Here is a 23686-nt window from a genome sequence, read left to right on the forward strand (position 1 = left end):
ACTAGTATGTGGCAGTGTTGACAGGTGACGTATTTGAAAGTATATATCAGAAAAAGATTGATCTAATTTTTCTTGGTCTGCTCTGTTAAACTAAAAATAGCCAGCCTGAGGAGTATGTATAGTGTCTTTGATTATATATTTACTAGGAATTGTTATTTCGTTGAATATTATGTGATGATCGCTGATACTAGGTTCACATAATGTAACATCTATATCCAAGTTTGATATAACCAGGTCTAGTACATTGCCATCTATGTATGTTGGTGTTGTTATTGTTTGAGTTAGGCAGTTAATATCAACAAAATCAACAAACTTTTGGTGCAAAGCTACTCTATCATTGAGCTTAGCAACACCCTTTTTATTATCAGACCATTTTATTGCTGGAAGATTAAAATCCCCAGCTACTACAATATTGGGGCAGGTTACTTCTTCATACCATAGCAAAAGGTCATTAAAATCAGCCTGCCTGGGTGGTCTATTAAAGCAGGCAAAGTTGAAATGGTAACCACTGCAGTCTAAGCACAGAGACAAAATTTCTGAGCTGTCAGATATAAAGCAATCAGTGACTATCAACGGACAATCATTGGATACAGCAATCAACACCCCACCTCCCAAACCAATACCTGTTCGCCTATCTCTTCTATAATATGTATACCCTGGGCAAAGTTCGGCATCTCCTATGCTAGCTGTCAATTTTGTTTCAGTGATTGCTAGAATGGATGGATGATGGTTATCAATTATATGTTGCAAATAATGTGTCTTGTTTCTTAGGCCATTGGCATTCCATAAAAGAAAAATTATTTTGTTTTTTAATGAGCCTATTTTGTAGTAGTTGACCATGTATCTTTTTTAAACTCTTGAATTACACCATTTCTAACCCGAAACTTCACACCTTCATGCTTCTCAGCAAGTTCCCTTTTCTTTTTACGTAATTCAAACTCAATTGCCCTTTCTTCTTGAGTAAGATCTAATGTTGCAAAGGAGTTTTTAGCTTGCTTAAGTCTGTTGTATCTACTAAGAAACTCCCACTTGTCAGATTCGGTGAAGAACTCTAGTTTAATGGGTCTTGGTTTGCTACCACCTGTTTCTCCCAACCTTCTACTATCTTTAAGGTCTCTACCATTAAAAGAAATATTTGTGAGAATGCCATGAATTTCATCGCTATGAGGTCTAGAACTAATTTCTTCCAGGTTGTGAATTATTGCATTGAATTTTTTAGACTCTTTTTCTAAGATAGTTTGTTTATTAATACCTGTTTCAACCCTTTTAGCAATCTGAGTGATCTCACTATTTTGTTTAACAACATCAGCAAAGCTACTATTGTTTTGTAGAGTCTCCATAGAATCAAGTAGTGCACGAGTTGTTTTTTCCTTCAGTTCGTTATTTTGAGTAACCACTTCTCGAACTGACTAACTGCCCTCCCTCAGTGTCTGCAAGGAACCTGACACTGAGTCCATTTTTGACACAAGTTCTTGATTTTTGGTTACTACAACTTCTCTAATTGACTCACTATTATCATTCAATGTTTTGAAAGAGCCCGACAAGGAGTCAATTTTTGAATCAACGGTTTTTAGGGTGGTCATGAGATTAGGTACATACACATAGTCAGGTATTTTATCAGTGCATTCTGGGCAATACCATCGTAAGCCAGGCTTGCTAAGTATCAGCAACTCGGAGGTCGACCAATCAAGACATAGTGCATGAAACTGACCAGAACAACTACTGCAATTAATACTGCTTGTTTTAGTAATTTTTCTTGAACATGTAGAACATGTACCTGTGTTACTACCAGTGCCAGTTACCACTGCACTAGCCAGGCAAGCACTGGCTTTTCTCACAGGAGTAGCATTTTTACTCTTGTCCTGACTCATTATTATGACAATATGCTTTTCACATAAAAGTGGGAAAACAAAAGGAAGAGTACTAGTATATGTATTGTTTAGGGCATGAAAAGAAAACAAACCAAAACAAACAAATGCCCTGCTACAACCAATCCAACAAGACAAAATAAGACAAGAAGACAAAATGGAATGGAATCAAATCAAAAGACAAAATGGAACAAAAATACAAGTAGTCAATTAAAGACAAATGAAAACCTTCAACAAGCTAACTAAAGCGGGGCCTGAAGCGGCCGACCCGCTAAATAAACTACAATAATATAAGCTAGTAGTAGTACATATCTAGGGTAATAATAGTATATAATAATTATATGCTAGTACAAGAATTCACAGCAGAGAGAGCGCGCAAAAACACGTTCGTCCACTTCAATTTAACCGGAAACGTAACCTCTAGGAAGTGTAGGCGAAACCTCTTGTAGCTGAATCCTCTTGTAGGCGTAACCTCTGTAGTCCATTCGGTGATAAAGGTACGCTCTGATGATTTCATTAATAGGTAATCAGCGAGTAATATAGGCCAATAGAGGTTTTTGATTATATTTACAAAATGAAATAATCAGAAAAACCAGGTTTTAGTTTTTTAATAATTATTATACAATCGCTTGTACAACTTACATGCATTCCTATATAAACTTGTTTATATATAAACTTTGGCCACTTGTTTATTACCCGATATCTTTGCGTAAGAAACAACGGCAAAGCTAATGCGCAATGGCGAATCATCAGTCACTTTACGCTCGCAACGTCTAGACAGCAAATATAGATTTACTGATTGAGCCGTAGCGATTTGCGGAACATAGGGCTGTCTCCGATATGTCACCGTGAATCACTGCGGATAGAATCTCAGGAAACTCCAAGGTAGGAGACTCATTGAAGATGGAGTTGCACCATATTTTGATTCGATCAGAAAGTATAGGTACTAGAAATTCCACTGTCATACAACCCACGACCAAAGTAATAATGGAAAAAAGAAAGGGTACTGTTGGTTGTTGAAAAAGTAGTTCTCAGCAGGAATTGACAGAGTATAATGTAAATGAGACTTTGACCTGTAGACTGTAGAGCTGTAGACCTAAACTACTGTACGTAATTTAAATAACAACATCAATAATGAAATATGTTTATTATATCTCTGAAACGCAATATTAAAAGTAAAATATATTGTAATATACAGTTTGAAAGTTGGTTGTGTTGAATGTAGAAGGGTTTTGACAGCGATATGTAACAGAAATAAATATTAATAAAATAAATATTTAACTATCTCAAACTTATGATTTACAATAATAAAATAAATATTAATTCAAGCTGTAGACCTAAACTAATGTACGTAATTTAACTAACAACAGCAATAATGAAATATGTTTATTATATCTCTTATTATATTGAAATGCAATATTAAAGTAAAATGGCAAGCTGCCGTGTAATATACAATTTGAAAGTAGGTTGTTGGTTAAAATATTAATTCAAGCTGTAGACCTAAACTACTGTAAGTAAGTAAACTAACAACAGCAATAATGAAATATGTTTATTATATCTCTGAAATGCAATATTAACAGTAAAATATATTGTAATATACAGTTTGAAAGTTGGTTGTGTTGAATGTAGAAGGGTTTTGACTGCGATATGTAACAGAAATAAATATTAATAAAATAAATATTTAACTATCTCAAACTTATGTTTTACAATAATAAAATAAATAGTAATTCAAGCTGTAGACCTAAACTACTGTACGTAATTTAACTAACAACAGCAATAATGAAATATGTTTATTATATCTCTGAAATGCAATATTAAAAGTAAAATATATTGCAATATACAGTTTGAAAGTTGGTTGTGTTGAATGGAGAAGGGTTTTAACAGTGATATGTAACAGAAATAAATATTAATAAAATAAATATTTAACTATCTCAAACTTATGTTTTACAATAATAAAATAAATAGTAATTCAAGCTGTTGACCTAAACTACTGTACATAATTTAACTAACAACAGCAATAATGAAATATGTTTATTAAATCTCTTATTATATTGAAATGCAATATTAAAAGTAAAATGGCAAGCTGCCGTGTAATATACAATTTGAAAGTTGGTTGTTGGTTAAAATAAATATTAATTCAAGCTGTAGACCTAAACTACTGTACGTAATTTAACTAACAACAGCAATAATGAAATATGTTTATTATATCTCTGAAATGCAATGTTAAAAGTAAAATATATTGTAATATACAGTTTGAAAGTTGGTTGTGTTGAATGCAGAACGGTTTTGACAACGATATGTAACAGAAATAAATATTAATAAAATAAATATTTAACTATCTCAAACTTATGTTTTACAATAATGAAATAAATATTAATTCAAGCTGTAGACCTAACCTACTGTACGTAGTTTAACTAACAACAACAATGCCAACAATAAAGAAATATGTTTATTATATCTTTGAAATGCAATATTAAAAGTTAAATGGCAAGCTGATGTGTAAAATACAGTTTGAAAGTTGGTTGTGTTGTGAATGTAGAATGGTTTTGACAGCGATATGTAACAGAAAGCAAGCTTTGGCATTTATGTGTCTGGAAGTTTTATGCAAACTGGAGTGAAATAAAGAAATATTCTTGTCATAAAAGGGTTTTGTAGTAACGCCCTACCTTGTAGATAAGATGTAAAGAAATCTGGCTGATGTTCTAGATAATTTGAAAAACCTAGAGTAATTGGACAAAAACGTAGGCTGATAAAATGTGTACCACATTTTCGTACCTGTAAATCGGTCTACGCCTCAAACAGTACACAAACCTTCTTGGCAAATAAACAATGCTATAGACTGGTGAAATGAGCACATTTTTCTCATGCTGAATTGCGCACTGCTAAATAGTCCTACTATCTGTCGCACGGCTTTATTGGCGTTTCGTAGGTCGGTCGAAACTATTAATAAACCAAGCTGTTCAAGCGTTTTGTGGCAATTTTTGGCAGAATTAATCTGTCTATTTATATATAATCCGATCAGATGGGTTAGTTTAAGGAGTTTACGGTAACCTTTCAAAGGCTTGGTAACATATTTAAATAGGTTTGTATGCGTTTTGTATCATTATTATACTTAAACTACTTTACTGAAAAATGGGTAAATTTGTTGATAGGATTTCATAACAAGGGTTTGGTGACGGCCGTTAACGGAAAATTTTTCGGGAGTTGTGTGCACATGTGCATTTGTCATAAATCTCCCAATCGATCGTTTCACTCTTGTTTGCTTGTGGGATTATTCTATCAGTCAGTATGGTTTTGATTTTTGACTGCTGAAATGTTCCATATTCAAACCAGCAAAACTTTATCGTTGTTACAACGCTCAGAAAAAAAGATATTTATACATATCCCTTTGAGACCCAATAGATTTTGAGTAGATATTTTAAACTTGCAATTATGTTTTTATGACAAAATTAGACAACATAACACATAAAACCAAGTTTTCTTTTTTAAATTTATTCTATCGGCAGCACTACTGACTGTCCCCTGTAGAGGACACTGGAACTCGGTGACTATATAAGTGGTCTAAAACACTCGTTATAGCTGCAACATAAAAACTAAGCATAAAGCAGCAATCAACAATTTAAAACTATAAGCAAAACTAGCAGGTACTTATATTAAATAACATGCAGCAATTTCTGCTTGGATTAATGCACAAAAACATTGCATTTTGTGCAGCGTATGCTAGTTTTGTTCGAGCAATAATATACAGCCCCCCATACTGGGGGGCTGTATATCATTGGTTCGAGCAACCTTGTCGTTTACAACGAGCACTGTTATTCAGTTTCACAGCTTCTGGCAAATGTTTTTCTCCCTTTTCTAGATTGTCCACCATTGGAAGTGGAACTATCTTTCTGGCAGTTTATAGCTTGTCATCCGTTGTGTAATCACTATCAGCTTCTTTTGCTGCTGGTGCTGTTATTTGTTTTCCCATAATGAAACGATAGTCAAATAACTGCATGAGTTTGTTTGAATGGTTGGATTGTCTCTGTATGGGCCAGCAGTTATTAACTGATAAGTCTAAAAGGTGATTTATCACGCAAATGGGCCATCGTTTTGACCCTGCTGTTACTCTGTGGTAAGAAATGGTTTGGTCACAAAGATCAACACCACCCATCGATAAGTTGTATTTTTGAACAACCGCCGGTCTGGGTATAGTAATTGTAGAATGTATTGCCTAATGCCTATGTAGAATGTACAGCCTATTGCAAAGCTTACATTACGTCAAGTTTGATGCAATGGCTTTGTGTTAGAGATTCACTTGCGTTTTGAATTTGAATAAACTGAGTTTCTTGATAAACATACCACAAGCTATTTCAGCAAAACTGTGACAATAATGGGAGCGCCATGCATCAGATATTACTCATGTGAATGGTCGACCTTATCTGACTATTATTGATTGTGGACCTAGCAGGTTTTCTCTTTGGTTCAAACTGGCTAATGAAACATCAGACGTAGTAATCAAACAGTTGGACAATGTGTTTCGAAAATGTGGACCTCCTCAGAAGTTTCTGAGTGATAATGGCCCATGTTTAACAAGCGCTAGAATGAAAGAGTTTCTGCAGGAATGAAGTGTAGAGCAAATCCTCAGCTGTGCCTATAAACGTACTGGAAATGGAATAATTGAAAGACATCACCGTACTCTGAAAAGAACAGTCATGAGAACTGGTAAAGGACCTGAAAAAATGGCATATTGGTATAACAATTCATCAAACTCCAATGGTATTGTGCCTGTGGAAGAACTATACAGCTATCGCAGTGACTTACAGGGGTTACCAAATCGACATAAATACACAATAGCTTAATGACAATAGAGGCTGCAGCTTTAACCCATACAAAGTTGGAGACACTGTTTATGTCGAGCCAGTTAATGCTAGGTGCTTTGATAAGTGGAAATGCCGAAAATTGACAAAGATAAATTCTAGCACTTCGGTTGAAGTCGATGGCGCAAATAGGCATGTGTCTGACCTTAGATTGGCTCATCAAGACGACATTGCAGATGGTATACATGTATCAACTAGGCCAACTAGAGAGTCTAATCAGGTCGAAGTTGAGTTTAGTACTTCAGACCTGCTTGATAACAATGCTCAGTTGAATCGAGAGCCTGTTGACTCTGATCTCGATCAAAATAGTGACTTTGAAAACGGACCAGTTCGCGATAGACGTCTTCCTAAGTGGTTATCAAATTTTGTGCTGTAATGGTTGTACAAGTCAGTTAATCCTGAGATCTATTAAATGTTATGCTGTATGGTTTTACAACAGTTGATCTTGAGATCAAGAGGGGATGTAGAATGTATTGCTTAATGCCTATGTAGAATGAAAAGCCTATTGCAATGCTTTCATTACATCATGCTTGATGCAATGATTTTGTGTTAGAGATTCACTTGCATTTTGAATTTGAATAAATTGAGTGTTTGATAAACATACCGTTGCTTTTTTGCTAACACTGTCTTTTACAATCTTCAACAGGATGCAATCCATGCAAAGGAGACGCCATTAAAATGCTTTTGTGTCAAACCTTTTTACGATGCTAATCGGTTCATTCCCTAGACTCACCGTAACAAACTGCTCCATTGTACCCCTTCCTTTTAATTTCATGACCTTGTCAAAAGAAAATTGCACTGGCACATATTTAGCGCTTATCATTCCAGTAAGAGAGATACTTCGCTTGGCTAAATGCTCATTCAGCGGAATTGTTGTAAAAACCTGTCACACAACACATGCTTGCCTGGCCCTAAATCATTTGTTAAAAAAAGCACCGCTCCTACTCCTTGCCCTCCTGATCCATCATTTAACCTGAGTTTAGCAAATGTTCCTTCTCCTTGATAAATTTCAAAATCATAAACTAGTCCACTTGAACCCGCCAAAACAAAGTTTTTTAAAGCCGTGGGGTTTGGTTTCCTTGGAACATACTGCCATGCTGGACATCTGCCTGTGAATGAAATCATCTGCTCGTCATTGCTTAAGAAACCTTCTCGAGGTAATTTTGTGCAGATCTTTCTGATATGCTCCACTGATGGTGTAACTTTCCACAACCTGTCCTCTTTTTTAGCTTCTTCACTTATAAGCACATTATCTACAACCTTCAAGTTGTTCCGTATCTTAAAAAAACGATTTCTAATCATCGCATTTGCTACAATAGGCACTTTAGTTTTCTTCTCCCAATACATCCTGAGGCGCTTCATGCCGATGCATCCGATTACCAAGCTGATCCCAAAAAATGTTTTGATCTCAGCAGACGTCACCTTCAGAGATTTACCTGAATGCTGAAATTTACCTGAAGAAGTTGAAGCACATGGATCAGAACAGGAAGCAGCCATTTTGTTTTTGTTGTAGCTCTCTCTGTAGTTGAAGGAGGTAGCAAATATAAAATTGTGAGAGAACAACTCACAATTTTTCCCTTGAATAGGAAACCTAGTTTTTAGTTTCTATAATTGATTTATGTTGATGACACTGTATAGTAAGGGGACATAAGGACTCAAAGGGATATATATATATATATATATGAAGTGAAATTATATAGATGAAGACCGTTTGACCTAGACTATCAATTAACATCATTTGCTTATTTTTTTTATTGTATTAGTATAGCCGTAAGTACCTTTTATAATTGTTTTTAATCTGGCAATGGCAATTTATTTACGCATTACTCTCATATTTAACACATGGTATCCTCTCGTATTAATCTACATTTTATCCACCCGGACTGAAAAGCTCAAGACCGGATATAAGAAAAAAGCGCTTTTTCTTGAATAACTTTAGATTTTGATCACGCAGCTTTCACCGACATTATCAACTACGAATCATATTCTTACTGCATCACTACGGTTATACCCATAATAGTGTTATTATCGTTACTACAGTTTTTACTCATAATACAAACATTATCGCTTCTATACAAGACACTGTCTACGCTTGCTGGCTCATTTCTGTGAAGGTTGGGGCAATTTCGCTGAAATTAAACAAATTCCCTTTATTGGTGGCAGCCTCGTGGGATAACGCTATCACGGACACACACCGAAAATGGCAGAAGGAGAGGAGAATAAGGAATTACTCAAGTACTTGAAACAACAAGCGGAGAAAAATGCCCAACCAAAAGGGCAACAAATACAAGCACCAACGTACGATGGAGCAACAGATATAGAGGAGTTCGTAGAAAGTTTCGAGGAGATAGCTCAACACAACAAATGGAGCGAAGAAGAAACTAACTTGCGTTTTAAACAAGCATTGAAAGGAGACGCCGCAAAAGGCCTACCAGCCACAAACTACGAGGAAAGAAAAAGCCAACTTTTGGAAAAATATGGAATAAAAGACAAACAGGCTCATCAACTACTAAAAAGGATAAAGTATAGGCCAGGGGAAGACATATACACATTCACCAGCCAGCTCCAGAAGGTCATAAGGATAGCACACCCCACGCTAAGCGACAAAGATAGGGAAGATATAGCTATCAAGGAAATTTTGGGAGTATTACCAACTAACCACCCGGCCACATGGGCCATGACCTTGGACCCACCCAAGAACTTGAAAGAAATCCAAAACAAGCTCAAGGCATTCGACAATAGTAGCCCCGGAGTGCTACACATAGATATAGCAACTGAAGAAGTGAAGAAAGAGGAGTCAGCCATACCAAAGGCCATGTACGAAAGCCTACTTAAAACACAACTACAAACACAAGAGGCACTACAAAAAGTGACGGCGTTAGTCAATCAAGTGACACAACTACCAGAGAGACGAAAGGAACCTCGCAGAGAAACAAGGAGATGCTGGAGGTGCCACAGAGAGGGGCACTTGGCAAGACAGTGCAGTCTACCTCCCCTAGCAACTCAAGGGAAGAGAGAGTACTCGGCGGGAAAAGATTATGTTCAGGGTTAAAACACCCAGGTTATCCTGGACAGAAATCTATACACCTGGGCATTCAACAAGCCACGCATACCGATAACACGGCCGCCTACTACATCACCGGTTGGGCGGGAACAGCAGAAGCCACCTTCTTACTAGATAGCGGCTGCTCAAAGTCGATACTGCCAACTAGCCTATTTAATCGCATACGGCAAAAACACGATAAGCCTATTGAACCCGTACACTATCAAGGAATACTAGCGGATGGCAGTAAGCTACCCCTAGAGGGGCTAACAACGATTACAATACAGCTTGGGCAACAAAAATTTGAACACAAATTTCTAATCGCTAACCTACAGGAAAACGTGTTGCTTGGCTTAGACTTTTTCACAGAAAAAGGGTGCCGCATAGATTTCAGAAAAGCGCAACTACATCTATACGACGAGGTTATCAAATGCTGTGACCAATATGGCGGGCCACTACAAGTGGGAGTGCAAACAGTAGAAGCTACAGAGATCCCTCCATTTTCGGAAATACTCATCCCAGGCCGACTTAACCAGAATTGGAATGGACAGTTAGCCCTAATCGAAGGAAAAACACCAGACACTGATATACGAGTGGCCTCGTCAGTGCACCACCCACAGCAGGGAAAACTATGGATTAGAGTGTGCAATATTTCGGCGAATACCATCGAGTTACCGCCAGGAAAAAATATCGCGACTTGTAGCCAGGCGAGGCAAGCCTTAAAGCCAACAGCACCAATGCCACCTTCCACACAGCTACCCGAGGTGTTAGAAACGTTACTCGACCAGAGCGGGTTACAAGGAAAAGACCATGCCAAAGCGAAACAAATGCTGACGCAAAACCAGGATGTGTTTAGCGTAGGATAGTTTGATTTGGGGAGGACAGGTCTCACACGCCACCGGATTCCGTTAGCGAAAGGAGCTCAGCCAGTAAAACAGCGACCTTATAGGCATGGACCGGCACAGGAGGCCGAGATTGAAAAGCAAGTGGCCGAACTGCAACAACAGGGGGCTAATCTCAGAGGGAAAAGGGGCGTGGAGTTCTCCTGTAGTCTTAGTCCAAAAGAAGGATGGCAGCTGGCGCTTCTGCGTTGATTACCGGAAGCTGAATGCCGTGACGTCAAAGGACGCGTATCCACTACCGAGGATTGATGATAGCCTCGACACGCTGAGGCATAGCCAGGTATTCAGCATCTTAAATCTGACCAGTGGATACTGGCAAGTCGAGCTGGATGCGGATGCCAAGGAGAAGGCAGCTTTTGTGACGAGATCTGGTCTATACGAATGGGAAGTCTTACCATTTGGCCTCACCTCGGCTCCCTCTACGTTTGAACGTTTCATGGAGACAGTACTACGAGGACTACATTGGCAGACTGTCTTGATCTATCTCGATGACATCATCGTGTTTGCACCAGATGTGGATACTCATATCCAACGACTAGAAGAAGTTTACTCCAGACTGTGGGCCGCGAATCTGAAACTTAAGCCAAGTAAATGTGCCTTATTTGCAGATAGAGTCAAATATCTAGGCCACATTGTCAGTCAGGCTGGTGTAGAAACGGACGAAGACAAGGTAGAGGCTAGTAAGAACTGGCCTCCACCCCAACACAAACGAGACCTAAGATCGTTCCTCGGGACGTGTAATTACTACCGTCGCTTCATACACGAATATTCTGAGATCGCCAGACCACTCAACCAGATGAGCTCGAAGAATGCGATATTCAAATGGACAGGCGCTTGCCAGGAGGCGTTCAGCACGCTACGGCAACGTCTGGTCTCTGCACCGATTCTAGCGTATCCAGACTTCAACCTACCTTTTATCCTGGACACCGATGCCAGCGCCGTGGGACTAGGTGGCATACTGTCACAAGTGCAAGACGGGCAAGAGCGTGTCATTGCGTATTATTCCAAGATGATGTCGGCGGAAGAACGTAATTATTGTGTAACTCGCCAGGAGTTACTTGCTATAGTCAAGGCAGTAGGACACTTCAAGCCCCAACTGTATGGCCAGCGATTCGTTGTGCGCACCGATCATGCCTCACTAACGTGGCTACTGCGTACCACCCATCCTCATGGCCAACTCGCGCGATGGATGGAGACACTGGCACCATACAACTTCACGATAGAACATCGTAAAGGCAGGAAGCATAATAATGTGGATGGGCTGAGTCGCCAGGTGTGCAAAGATTGCAGGCAATGCAACCGCATGACCCAACACGATATACCTAACAAGCACCTTCAGGACCACGAGCAATTGTCGGAGATCGCACCCTGAGTGAATCGTACGGACTTGCCACCAGTGAGCCACGCAGGACCGCCCCAGGTTCCTCTGCTTCCGGAAGGCATGGTATGCCGGACCAAGGATCTTTGGTTCCCAACTCACCCCGCGGTATATACACCGCCCTTGCTCCCTTCGAACGTATCTCTGGAGAGTCATGCCGAACCTTCGCGGGTTCTTCGGCCACCAGAGGATACAAACCTTGCACCCACCAACCGGTGGCCTCTACCCCCTTCGACAAAACAGAGACCACCTTATCACAGTACGAACTTGCACCCAGGTTGGGTGGCAGACCCTCGGGTCGTGTCACAAACCCGAGGTAGCATGGTACCCCAGCCCAACAACCGTTGGGCCCCTACACCGCAAGAGAGCAATGTCGAAGTCTCACGACCTCCCCGGTTCGTTGCCCCTGTGCCTATGGAACGCTGCCAAGTGATAGCCAGCGATCAAGAAACTTGGAAGAATCCAGAAGAGCTGAACACGACGTCGCCTTTACCACGTCGATAGAGCGATGTAGTGCGCACCACTCCGAAAAACAGCTCTCCCCCGAGCCCGGGAAGTGCAATCCTCAAAGAGTTCACACTTGAGTCAGCAACAGAAAGATGACCCCAACTTACGGCCCATCATCCAGGCCATATTGGGACAGACCAGCATCGACTTTCGAGTGGTGAGCGCTGAAACAGCACAGCTGTGGAAAATCCGGAGCCACCTGTTTCTGACAGAACAAGAGGAGCTTCAGATCACGGGACTTGAAGGAAAACGACGGGCAATCTGCCCTCGTGCGCAAAGGAGGTCTTTGATCGAAAAGACTCATCAGGAGGCTCACTTTGGGGCAAACAAAGTCATAGCTGCGCTGAGACGAAATTGGTTTTGGCCTGGCCTGACGAGTCAAGTGAAGAGACTGGTCAGAACGTGTATGGCTCGTCAGCGAGCCAAGGGCACCGATCACCGCCGCAGCCGAGCTGAGAATCATCTGTATGCCGGCCTGCCTTGGCAGATTGTGGCAATTGATCTGTGCGGTCCACTTCCCCCTACCACAGCTGGAAATAATCTTATACTCGTACTCACGGACCAATTCACCCGTTGGAGCGATGCCATACCGATACCAGACGGGAAGGCAACCACCATCGCAAGGATTTTGGATGAGCGAGTATTCGCATATTTTAGCATTCCAGAAGTCATCCATTCCGACCAGGGAGCTCAGTTCCAGTCGGAGCTCTTCCAAGCATGCTGCGAAATCTGGGGATGCGACAAGACGCAAACATCTCCGTACCGACCACAAGGCAACTCTGTGGTTGAACGTCTCAACAGAACGGTGGGCAACTCGCTGCGAGCCCTACTAGCAGGGCAAGAGGTGGATAAGTGGGACAGACTGTTACCGCAGATAATGAGGACTGTTCGGGCCACCCCCCACCGCGTAACCGGCGAATCCGCCAATTACCTGATGATGAGAAGGGAAACTCGGTTACCCCCGGATATTCACCATCCAGTAGAGGCACCAGAATTTACAGAGCAGGAATATGCTGTCAAGTTACAGGAGCGATTGCAACAAGCTGGACAACCCCTGAGAGACCAACAGTATCGACCCCGGGGAGAAGTGGATGTCCCACCTCTATTTACAGTTGGAGACCAAGTATGGTTGAAATCTTTCTACAAGGGAAAAGGAAAGGGGGCTTAACTCCAGCCGAAGTATATCGGGCCATACAAAATTACCAAGAGTCTTCCGTATCAGGTATACGAGATGGAACGACACGGCAAACGTACAGTCCAACACGAAGGACGGATCAAATTGTATCTCGAAACTACATCCGTCGCTACCGAGACAACCACAATGACAACACCATCAGATCCAACTCCAGCTGAGTACGAGGAGATAACCATGGATGAAATTTTTCCGATTTCTGCCACAGGCCCAGCCGAGACAGAACAACCCGACACAGCGGTCCAGGAAGACCAGGAGATCATAGACCCACCGTCAGGAACGCCCCCGCCGGTCCAAGACGAAGAAATCCCAGCGTTAGAAACGGGGTCCGAAAAAGGGACATATCAGTCTGCTAGTGATGAGGAGGGTGAGTCGGAAGTAGCGGTTCTTCCTTGCCCAAGGCGCTCAGAGCGGGAGCGACGAGTACCCGAGAGATGGAGAGACTACGTGACCCATGCGATAAGTTATCTTCCCGGAGTCCGAGGACGGACTACACTTTAAGGAGGGGGCGATGAAGTGAAATTATATAAATGAAGACCGTTTGACCTAGACTATCAATTAACATCATTTGCTTATTTTTTTATTGTAATAGTATAGCCGTAAGTACCTTTTATAATTGTTTTTAATCTGGCGATGGCAATTTATTTACGCATTACTCTCATATTTAACACATGGTATCCTCTCGTATTAATCTACATTTTATCCACCCGGACTGAAAAGCTCAAGACCGGATATAAGAAAAAAGCGCTTTTTCTTGAATAACTTTAGATTTTGATCACGCAGCTTTCACCGACATTATCAACTACGAATCATATTCTTACTGCATCACTACGGTTATACCCATAATATTGTTATTATCGTTACTACAGTTTTAACTCATAATACAAACATTATCGCTTCTATACAAGACACTGTCTACGCTTGCTGGCTCATTTCTGTGAAAGTTGGGGCAATTTTGCTGAATTTAAACAAATTCCCTTTATATATATATATATATATATATATATATATATATATATATATATATATATATATATATGCGACTCATGTGCTCTTCCATTCCTGGAAGAGCACATGAGTCACTATATGACCAGTGCTCAGAAAGGAGTTGGGCGCAACACCTGAGGAGCCAAACATCAGTTACTGGTGGATCGGACGGTCTGTCAAGACAGCAGGAGAAGGCATACCAATCTTGCCATGGCTTGGATCGACTACTAAAAGGCCTATGACTCAATTCCGCATAGTTGGATACTTGAGAACTCAGCATGTACATTGTTCACCCTGCTTTTGTGGCATTCATCAAGATGTCAATGACGAAATGGAAGACGGAACTGAGGCTAATGGCAAAATGCTGGCGAGTGTCAAAATTAAGCGAGGCATCTATCAAGGTCCTTATCATCGCTGCTCTTCTGCATATGCCTAAACCCTCTAAGCAATATGCTGGAGAAGACTCACTATGGGTACCAGTTTAAGAGTGGCACCAATATAAACCACCTCTTCTACATGGATGACATCAAGCTGTACGCTAACAAAGAAAGGGACCTTGATTCATCAATACACTCAGGTATACAGCAAGGACATCGGAATGACCTTCGGTATTGAGAAATGTGGAAGGCTAATTCTTAAGAAAAAACATTTTATGCTCCCAGATGGCCTAAGAATGCCAAATGGTACCATCAAATATATAGAAAAAGGGTACAAGTACTTGGGGATTATGCAAAGCAACATCAACCACGAAGCCGAGATACGTCACAAAGCCATTACTGAATACAAGAAATGCCTTCGGCAGGTCCTACGGAGCCAGCTCAATGCCAAGAACCAAGTCATGGCAAGAAATACATACGCATTGCCAGTAATAAGATATCCAGCAGGTATGATAAAGTGGACTGAGGAAGCCATCAATGACACAGATATAGCAACTCGTAAACTGCTGACTATGCATGGAGCACTCCACCCAAAATCTGATACTACTAAATTGTATCTCGATAGGAAAGACGGCGGTAGGGGACTCAAGAGTGTACAGCAGACAGTGAAGGAGGAAGAGCAAAGCATCAAAGTCTATGCAGTTTCTATGGTCACTTCAGATAAGTTGCTAGCTTAAATTTCAATCGGCTGCTCTTAAAATTGACCTTCTCGCTGATGATGAGGAAATTGACTGGCACACGAAACCTCTTCATGGTGCTTACCACCGACAAATATTTAAGGTTGGCGATCTTCACCAGACATTTATGTGGCTGAACGAAGGAAACCTAACGGCCAATACAGAGTTGCTAATCATGGCAGCCAAGGAGCAAGTGCTCCCAACAAGGCAACTCCAAACAAAAATCTATCACACTAGAGACGATCCTAGATGCAGACTGTGCAAAGATGCACCTGAGACCATCCAACACATCATCAGTGGATGCAAGCAGCTAGCAGGAAATGCATACACTAAGCAGCATAACCATGTCACAGGTGTTGTGTATAGAAGTCTATGTGACGAGTATGGCCTTAATAAACCACAACACTGGTGGGAAACTCCTGGTAAGGTCAATGAAAATGACCGCGCTAAGATCCTCTGGGACTTCTACATCCGGACTGACAAGCATGTCCTAGCAAACCAACCAGATATAGTAGTGGTGGACAAGGAGAACAAGAGAGGTACTATAATAGATATAGCAGTACCCAATGACTACAATGTAGACAGCAAAGAAAAAGAAAAGGTAGAGAAATATCTTCCTCTTGGAGACGAGATTGGAAAATGCTGGGATGTAAGAACAACTGTAATCCCAATAGTCATTGGGACACTGGGCGCAATAACACCGGCGCATAAAATGTGGCTTGTCCAAATACCAACAGCAATCAACTCAGGTGAGTTGCAGAAAAGTGTGCTACAGGGAAATGCTAAGATCTTGAGGCAAGTGCTCAAACTCTCAGATCTCTGGTAGGAGACCCGAGTTAGAGCAGAAACTACTACCACTCAGACGGGTTAACCGGGGTGAGGAAACAATTTTTTTTACATATAGTAATTGATTGGCAATAATTTCATTTCACAAATAGCATTTTTCGTCAAATTAGGCCATACAACAATAGTAAAACAAAAACAAATAAAAAAGCAACAGTCAACCATGAAAATTGACTAAATAGTTTGACAAATAGTGTTCAGAATGCCTTCCTCTGCTAAAAGAACTGATATTAGATGGAGGATTGTTAAAGCAGCTGGTTACGATATTTTCAAGATAATTGTTAGTGATTTTATGCAATTTGTTCCTATCACGTAAGTTGAAATTAGTTGAGAACCTGTAACTGTCATGTAAAAAACGAAGACACAAACCATGAAAAATCTTTAAACCTTCAATTGAAGTAAAATAAACATGTAGCATAGGCAGAGTAGGAATATGCAAAGATTTGGAAAGAAAATCCGTTGGAATAATATATGCAGGAATATCATGTAGATTTGCAATGAGTTGAAATGCTCTTTTTTGCAACAAAAATAAATCCTTTGTGACATATCTTGAAGCTAGATTATAATAAATGTGGATACCATAAATAATATGGGAAAATATAAACTGATGATAAAATGCAATAGCAAATTTTGAATTCATGTATGGCCTGCAAAACTGGAGCAGTCTATGACTTTGTGACCTTACTGCAAATAGTGTCGACATTATTACTCCAAGAGAGCCGATCTGTCAAAACAAATCCTAACAATTTTGTCTCATGTCTACAAGTGATGGATTGACTGTTAAACTTAAGAGTAAAGCCGTTTCAAAAGTTTTCATTAGTATTATAAAGTGTCTTGAACATTGTTGTGGAGTATGTATTTCAAGGTTTACTTGCAACAAAATTCACATTACAGTTATTTAGTATCAAAAGGTTCACCATGTTTTACCCTGCTGTGTTGTAAGTGCAAAATATGTGGAAATGTGATTACAAGCTCTTAAAAGCTAAAAAAACGAACAGTTAATCGTCGCCATCACAAAACCGCTGTAGGTTAGAATCTCTTTCCAAAATGGGACATAGATGAACGAGATGGCTTCTGTTTCCACTTTTATGCAACCTCATTCGTCGAAATATTTTCGCAATTATACTTCACGCATTCAATAAAACCATGTCTGTTGTTCTTACGCGCCTATTCTATCATCATTGTAATGCTGTCACTTTTAGCAGTCATATCTTATATATCCTACCGAGAAAATTTGTTTAATTTTTTAACCTTAGCTCAAAGTACATATCATTTTTTGATAAACATGAAGTGCCTGTTGGTCACTTGCGATAATCGAAAATGCTGCAGGAATTATTCGCGCTGTTTGGCAGGAAGTATGGGTCTCATGATCAGATTACGACTAGACGATTGGACCAAGCCGGAAAAAAAACTGTCAAGTAGCGAGCATCTGTATTTGATAAGGGGTCTTTGGTTAAACCCAAAATGTTTGTCATAAACTAGTGCTGCGATAAGTTTTATATATTGAGCCTTTCATTGGCCTTTCAATTCGCGTGAGAACATCACGTGTCAACATCGGAATCAGTTTATTTCTCTGACGTAGTCAGAGAAATAAACTGATTCCGATCTAATGCGGTTTCGTGATGGTGGCAATTAATTGTTCATTTTTGGGCTTTCAATAACTTGTAATCACATATGTCACAGACTATATGTTTTCTGCTCTTTATTATTATAACCTAAATCTGTGTATATTTTTTACACACACGCACGCACACACACACATATTTTGCACCTACAACACAACAGAACATGGTGTGAGACAAGGTGAATCTTTGATACTAAATAACTATAATGTGAATTATTTTTGCAAGTAAACCTTTAAAAGGCAATATATGAGCGCGATCATTGAGTAAACTTTTATTTAGATTTACAACCGATCGACCACATGCCAAAACCGGAAACAGAAAATATATGTATTTACAAACGTTAACTAACCAAAACCAGAGTACATAGTGTAGACAACTTCAACAACTTCTTTTTCAATAAAAGAACGAAAACACATTCTGGCTGAAGCACTACACTTAGCATCAGCTATCACAACATGAAAAGTCAATCACTGGTGTATACTAAATCAATACATAACATAATTATTGAACCATGATGGACAGGTTCTAATCCGCCGGACTCTCCGAGCTGGGGTGACATCAGTGTTTGGATTTGAACAAGTGGGTACAATGTCACTGTTATGTCTGATATTTCCACCATTTCCTTGTGCTGTGCTTGGCTGAGACTCTTCTAGTTCATATTTATAGGTATATCAGTTCTGCTCCTCTAGTCCTTTCTAATCTGTCTACGGTTTCTTCGGTATCTAGTGTCTGAAACCACATCTTTCACCACATAACTTCTCCCAGTTCTCTTTAGAACCATTGTTGGTAGCCACAAATTGCTAGCACAGTGTCTCGTATCCTTACATGGTGTCCAGGTCTTAAAGATGTCAGGTCTTTAGCAGCGTTATCATAGAATTCTTTCCGTCTTTTCTTTGCTGCTTGGAGACCAACATATGTGCCAGGTTGATGCTGACTTGGCTTCATTGCTACCTTTGTGGAAGGGAGAAGTGTTCTTGTTCTTCTAACAAGCAGTTTCATCGCTGGTGATTGTATTCCGTCTCCTCTAAATGTGTTTCGACAATTAATCAATGCCAGATAAAGGTCATCTGACTTGGCTAGCAGACCCTTGAGGATCCCCACTGCATGTTCTGCCAGCCCACTCGATTGAGCATAATGGGGACTTGAGGTGCGATGTTCAACATGCTGTTACAGAACGGAGACCCGTTGCCACTGACCACTTTGAGAGGTATCCCGTGTCTGGCAAAGATTGACTTGACATGAGCTATTACAGTCAAACTAGTTGTATTGTTCAGCTTCGAGCAATCATTATATCCACTGTAATAGTTCGCAACTATGAGAAAATGTTGATTTTCGAGTTGAAATAAGTCCATTCCTACAGTTTCCCACAACAATTTTGGCGTTTTCACAGGCTGTAGTGTTTCTTTTGTTGATTTCACTGATGCTGGCTACATTTATCACATGACTGTACGCTATCTATAATTTTTGCTGACATCCCTGGCCAGTATACAAAATCCTTGGCTCTCTTGATGCATAATGTCTGACTAAGGTGAGGCTGGTGTATCATCTGCAACATGTGTTTCCACAAAGCTCTAGGTGCAACAATTTGTTGATCTTTGAATACCATACCATCAATTTCTGTAAATGGATGTTGTACACACCAACACGGTCTCACATCCTCATCCAGTTCATTCATACTATCAGGAAGTTGAATTTGAGTATCGCTAGAGGTAGATATATAGATATATATATCGATATAGATATATATATATAGATATATAGCATTTTCCCGGCAATATATATCTATATATATATATATATATTGCCGGAGGAATAAAAAAGTCTGCATGGAAAATTGATTTGTATTAAACATGTAACAACATTTGCCACTCTAACTTTCAAACTACATATCATGAGAAAAGCGTTTTGTGTTGTTGAAATCCATTAAGAGAAAATAAAAACAATTGATAGTTTTCAAACTTTGTCAAACAACTAACTTTCAAACTTCATATCATGAGGGAAAATGTTTTATGCAGGTCAAATAAATTAAACAAAATAAAGTAACTATAAAACATTATAAGGTTTAGATATGAATGTGAAATATATAGGAAATAATAGCTTAATTAAGTTGGTTTTGCTACGATTACAATAAGAGGATTCAGGAATGATACAAATAATACAAACAGAAAACAAAATCCTGAATATGTTGAATTAATAATAACTATTTGTGCATAGAAGTGTGTGTGTGTGTAGCTATCCATCAAAACTTTGAATATGACGATACTGGTACCTCTCAATACTGGTACAAATGTAAAAATGAGATATCGTACTGTCCTTGTCTGATTGAACGGAGAGAGAATGTTCTTACGGAGAGAGAAATTTCTACGGAGATAATATAATTCATTGTGTTAGAAGAATTGGCCTTGACCCCAGATATGGTAATTGAACCTTGCGAAAAATATTTCCTAACAGGGACATCGTAACGCGTGGGGGCAGTGCTAAAATAATTAGCGAGTGCATAGGCTCTATGATATATGATAAAGTCTTGGTCAATATCTCGCTGTAGCTCAATGGTAGCGCGCTTCGATAAGAAACTTGCGAATGCATTCGTCGTGAGTTCAAATCCGTTAGAATGTGGGATTTTAATTTCATGATTTTAATAGCTACAGCTGGTACAGCTATAGTTACATAGTATAGCTACATAGTATAGCTACATAGTAAAGCTACATAGTATAGCTACATACATGTAGGACAAACTTTAAAAAATATGTATATATACAGATTGAGATTATGCTAAATATCTTCATTGATGATCAGTTTTCCTTCAACGATTTATACATGCAGTTTTATTTTTGACAAGTTTTATCCTTTATAAGCTTTACCTTTAAATACACCTGCACACATTTTGGCAGCCTAGATTTTTACCGATCCGTTTCTTTCCTTCTACTGGCCTTCTTTTGGCCTTTTCTATCTTTACCTTTCCTCTAGATAAGTATTGCCAGTCTGCCATCCAGTTCGCAGCAAACTAATGATGCTTTGACAATTTTCCTGTTTATCTTGTAGAATTCTGCTATTTTGTAAGGTTGAAGGCTATGTCTGACGAAGATTTGGGTGAGTACTAAATACAATTCATGCTTTTAGGCTGCCGAGTGCCTTGTGCACATCTTTGTACTAGAATCATTCTCAATTAGTTTGAAGCGTTTTGTAAGGAAAAGTTGAGTTTGATGAGCAATGCAATAGGTCTGACCTGCTGGTTGTTTTGGGTCATCTACACTGTACTTGATTGAGCTTTAGGCTGCAACATGCATTTGCTGCACCATTTAACAATTGTAATCCGCGAGGTTATCAAGTTTGATTTAATTCTAAAATCAGCTCAATTCCGTAGTACCGACTGCGAGTTTATAGTGCCGACTGCGAGCCCGTAGTAGTCCCGACTGCGAGTCCGTAATCCCGACTGCGTGTCCGTAGTCCCGACTGCGAGTCCGTAGTACCGACTGCGAGTCCGTAGTCCCGACTGCGAGCCCGTAGTAGTCCCGACTGCGTGTCCGTAGTCCCGACTGCGAGTCCGTGGTCCCGACTGCGAGCCCGTAGTAGTCCCGACTGCGTGTCCGTAGTCCCGACTGCGTGTCCGTAGTCCCGACTGCGTGTCCGTAGTCCCGACTGCGTGTCCGTAGTCCCGACTGCGTGTCCGTAGTCCCGACTGCGAGTCCGTAGTAGTCCCGACTGCGTGTCCGTAGTCCCGACTGCGGGGTTCATAGTCCCAACCACATATCATAAAGCATCTAACAACGCAGTGTACATGTATGACAGCCAACCACCTCTGCGGCCCTACGACGAACTTATTTTATTGCTTACTAACATTTCTTCATCCGAGTTTAAGTCAGCCAATGGACTTCCTTTCAGACAAGACCTTTTAGTAGCACTACAACTAGCAACTAACACAAACTGAAATATTAAATTTAAATTGAGTGTGAAGATTGCGTAGTTCTGTCAACTGGCAATGAGTCTAGAGTTTTGGTTTAATGATTCTTGACTTAGCAAGGTTGTTTCAATCACGTTGATGAGGCCATGGCAGCTTTTAATTATTACAATTTTTTGCCTTAGATCCTGAGATGGCACAGGAAGTTCAAGAAGAAAAGAAGCATCTCATCGGCCAGATTTTGGATTTGCAGAACACCTTAGATGGTATGTCATAACTTTGTTCATAAAGTGATTCTAAATAATGCCATATACATGAAGTTTACCAAAGTTTTGCCAAAGTTAGTAGTAAAAACTGTCTGGTTGAGTTAGCTCCATGTAATGTAATGTTGAGAGAAACATGGCATAAGGTGATACCGCATTTTCAACCTAAAACGTTTGCTTTTTGCTGACAGCCATGCTAGTTTTGCAGTTTAGCGGTTGCAACATTTGCATTTGTCACAAAACCTATATTTGAATGCCAACTTATAGAATGGTTGAAAATATAGTACCATGGCATTCAAATAGAGGTTTTACATAATGATTTATAATTTTACTCTGTCATACAGAATTTTCAAGTAAGGTAGATACAGTCAAGGAGGAGAATCTCAAACTAAAAGCGGAGAATCAAGTGCTAGGCCAATACATTGAGAGCCTGATGACTGCAAGCACAATGTTTCAGTCCACAGACAACTAACTGTTCAATTAGTACTTGCAATCAGTCAGCCTTCTACCTTTCCTCTTTTACAAAAGTATTTTTAATTATTTTTTTCTAAAGAAATCAGCCATTGTCCAATTTTTATTTACAATTTTCTTGTCATGTTTACAATGCTGTATTTTGATGTATTATCAAGTCGCTGTTGTGCTTTTTTATTGCTTTCTAGTCGATCATCAGCATCCAGTGTAACTTGATTTATGATTTGATGTTGTAGATATATCGTATAATACAGTTCGTTAAATGACATGTAGGGTGAGTAATACAGATGTGTGCTACCAGTATGCTACCAGTATGCTCAGGTATCTGAAATGCTTCATTTCTTTGTCTGCATTAACACTTCCAAATAGGTTGCACAGCTGATGCCCATAAACTAGGAATATAGTGTGGAGAGAATGAGAAATAAAGCCATATCACCATTGCTTGGTCCAAAGCATTGCACTGGTATAAAATGAGCAAAAGTGCCGCAAGATTCTAGCTGCAGCATGAGAGTGTTACTAAGTCACAATGTGACAGGTTTGTCCTTACAGCAGTAGTAAAACAAGACAGTGTGACAGGTTTGTCCTTTCAGCAGTAGTTAAACGAGACAGTGTGACAGGTTTGTCCTTACAGCAGTAATAAAACGAGACAATGTGACAGGTTTGTCCTTGCAGCAGTAGAAAAACAAAACAATGTGACAGGTTTGTCCTTACAGCAGTAGTAAAACAAGACAATGTG

General features: G+C 39.8%; 1 protein-coding gene across 2 annotated transcripts; it reads left to right on the top strand.

Annotated features, from left to right (window-relative positions):
• The first annotated feature begins 2648 nt into the window (after positions 1–2648).
• LOC137407396 (short coiled-coil protein B-like) lies at positions 2649–23218 on the top strand. Of its 2 annotated transcripts, none has more exons than XM_068094041.1 (4): positions 2649–2753; positions 21361–21408; positions 22402–22482; positions 22824–23218. In XM_068094041.1, the coding sequence occupies exons 2-4, from the start codon at positions 21390–21392 to the stop codon at positions 22949–22951; spliced, it is 228 nt and encodes a 75-aa protein (XP_067950142.1). In that variant the 5' UTR covers positions 2649–2753; positions 21361–21389; the 3' UTR covers positions 22952–23218. The 2 variants fall into 2 exon arrangements, with proteins under 2 accessions (XP_067950142.1, XP_067950141.1); XM_068094040.1 differs by having other exon boundaries at positions 2733–2811.
• The last annotated feature ends 468 nt before the right edge of the window (positions 23219–23686 follow it).

Source organism: Watersipora subatra, chromosome 10, assembly GCF_963576615.1.
Source record: "Watersipora subatra chromosome 10, tzWatSuba1.1, whole genome shotgun sequence".
Taxonomy (NCBI): domain Eukaryota; kingdom Metazoa; phylum Bryozoa; class Gymnolaemata; order Cheilostomatida; family Watersiporidae; genus Watersipora; species Watersipora subatra.

Excerpts from the sequence above, each read along its gene's own strand:
- LOC137407396 (XM_068094040.1), top strand. The coding sequence starts at position 2,772 with ATGGAGTTGCACCATATTTTGATTCGATCAGAAAGTATAG. Across the intron at positions 2,812-21,360 it reads GATTCGATCAGAAAGTATAG|AATTCTGCTATTTTGTAAGG; the intron begins GTACTAGAAATT and ends TTTATCTTGTAG. Across the intron at positions 22,483-22,823 it reads TTTGCAGAACACCTTAGATG|AATTTTCAAGTAAGGTAGAT; the intron begins GTATGTCATAAC and ends TCTGTCATACAG.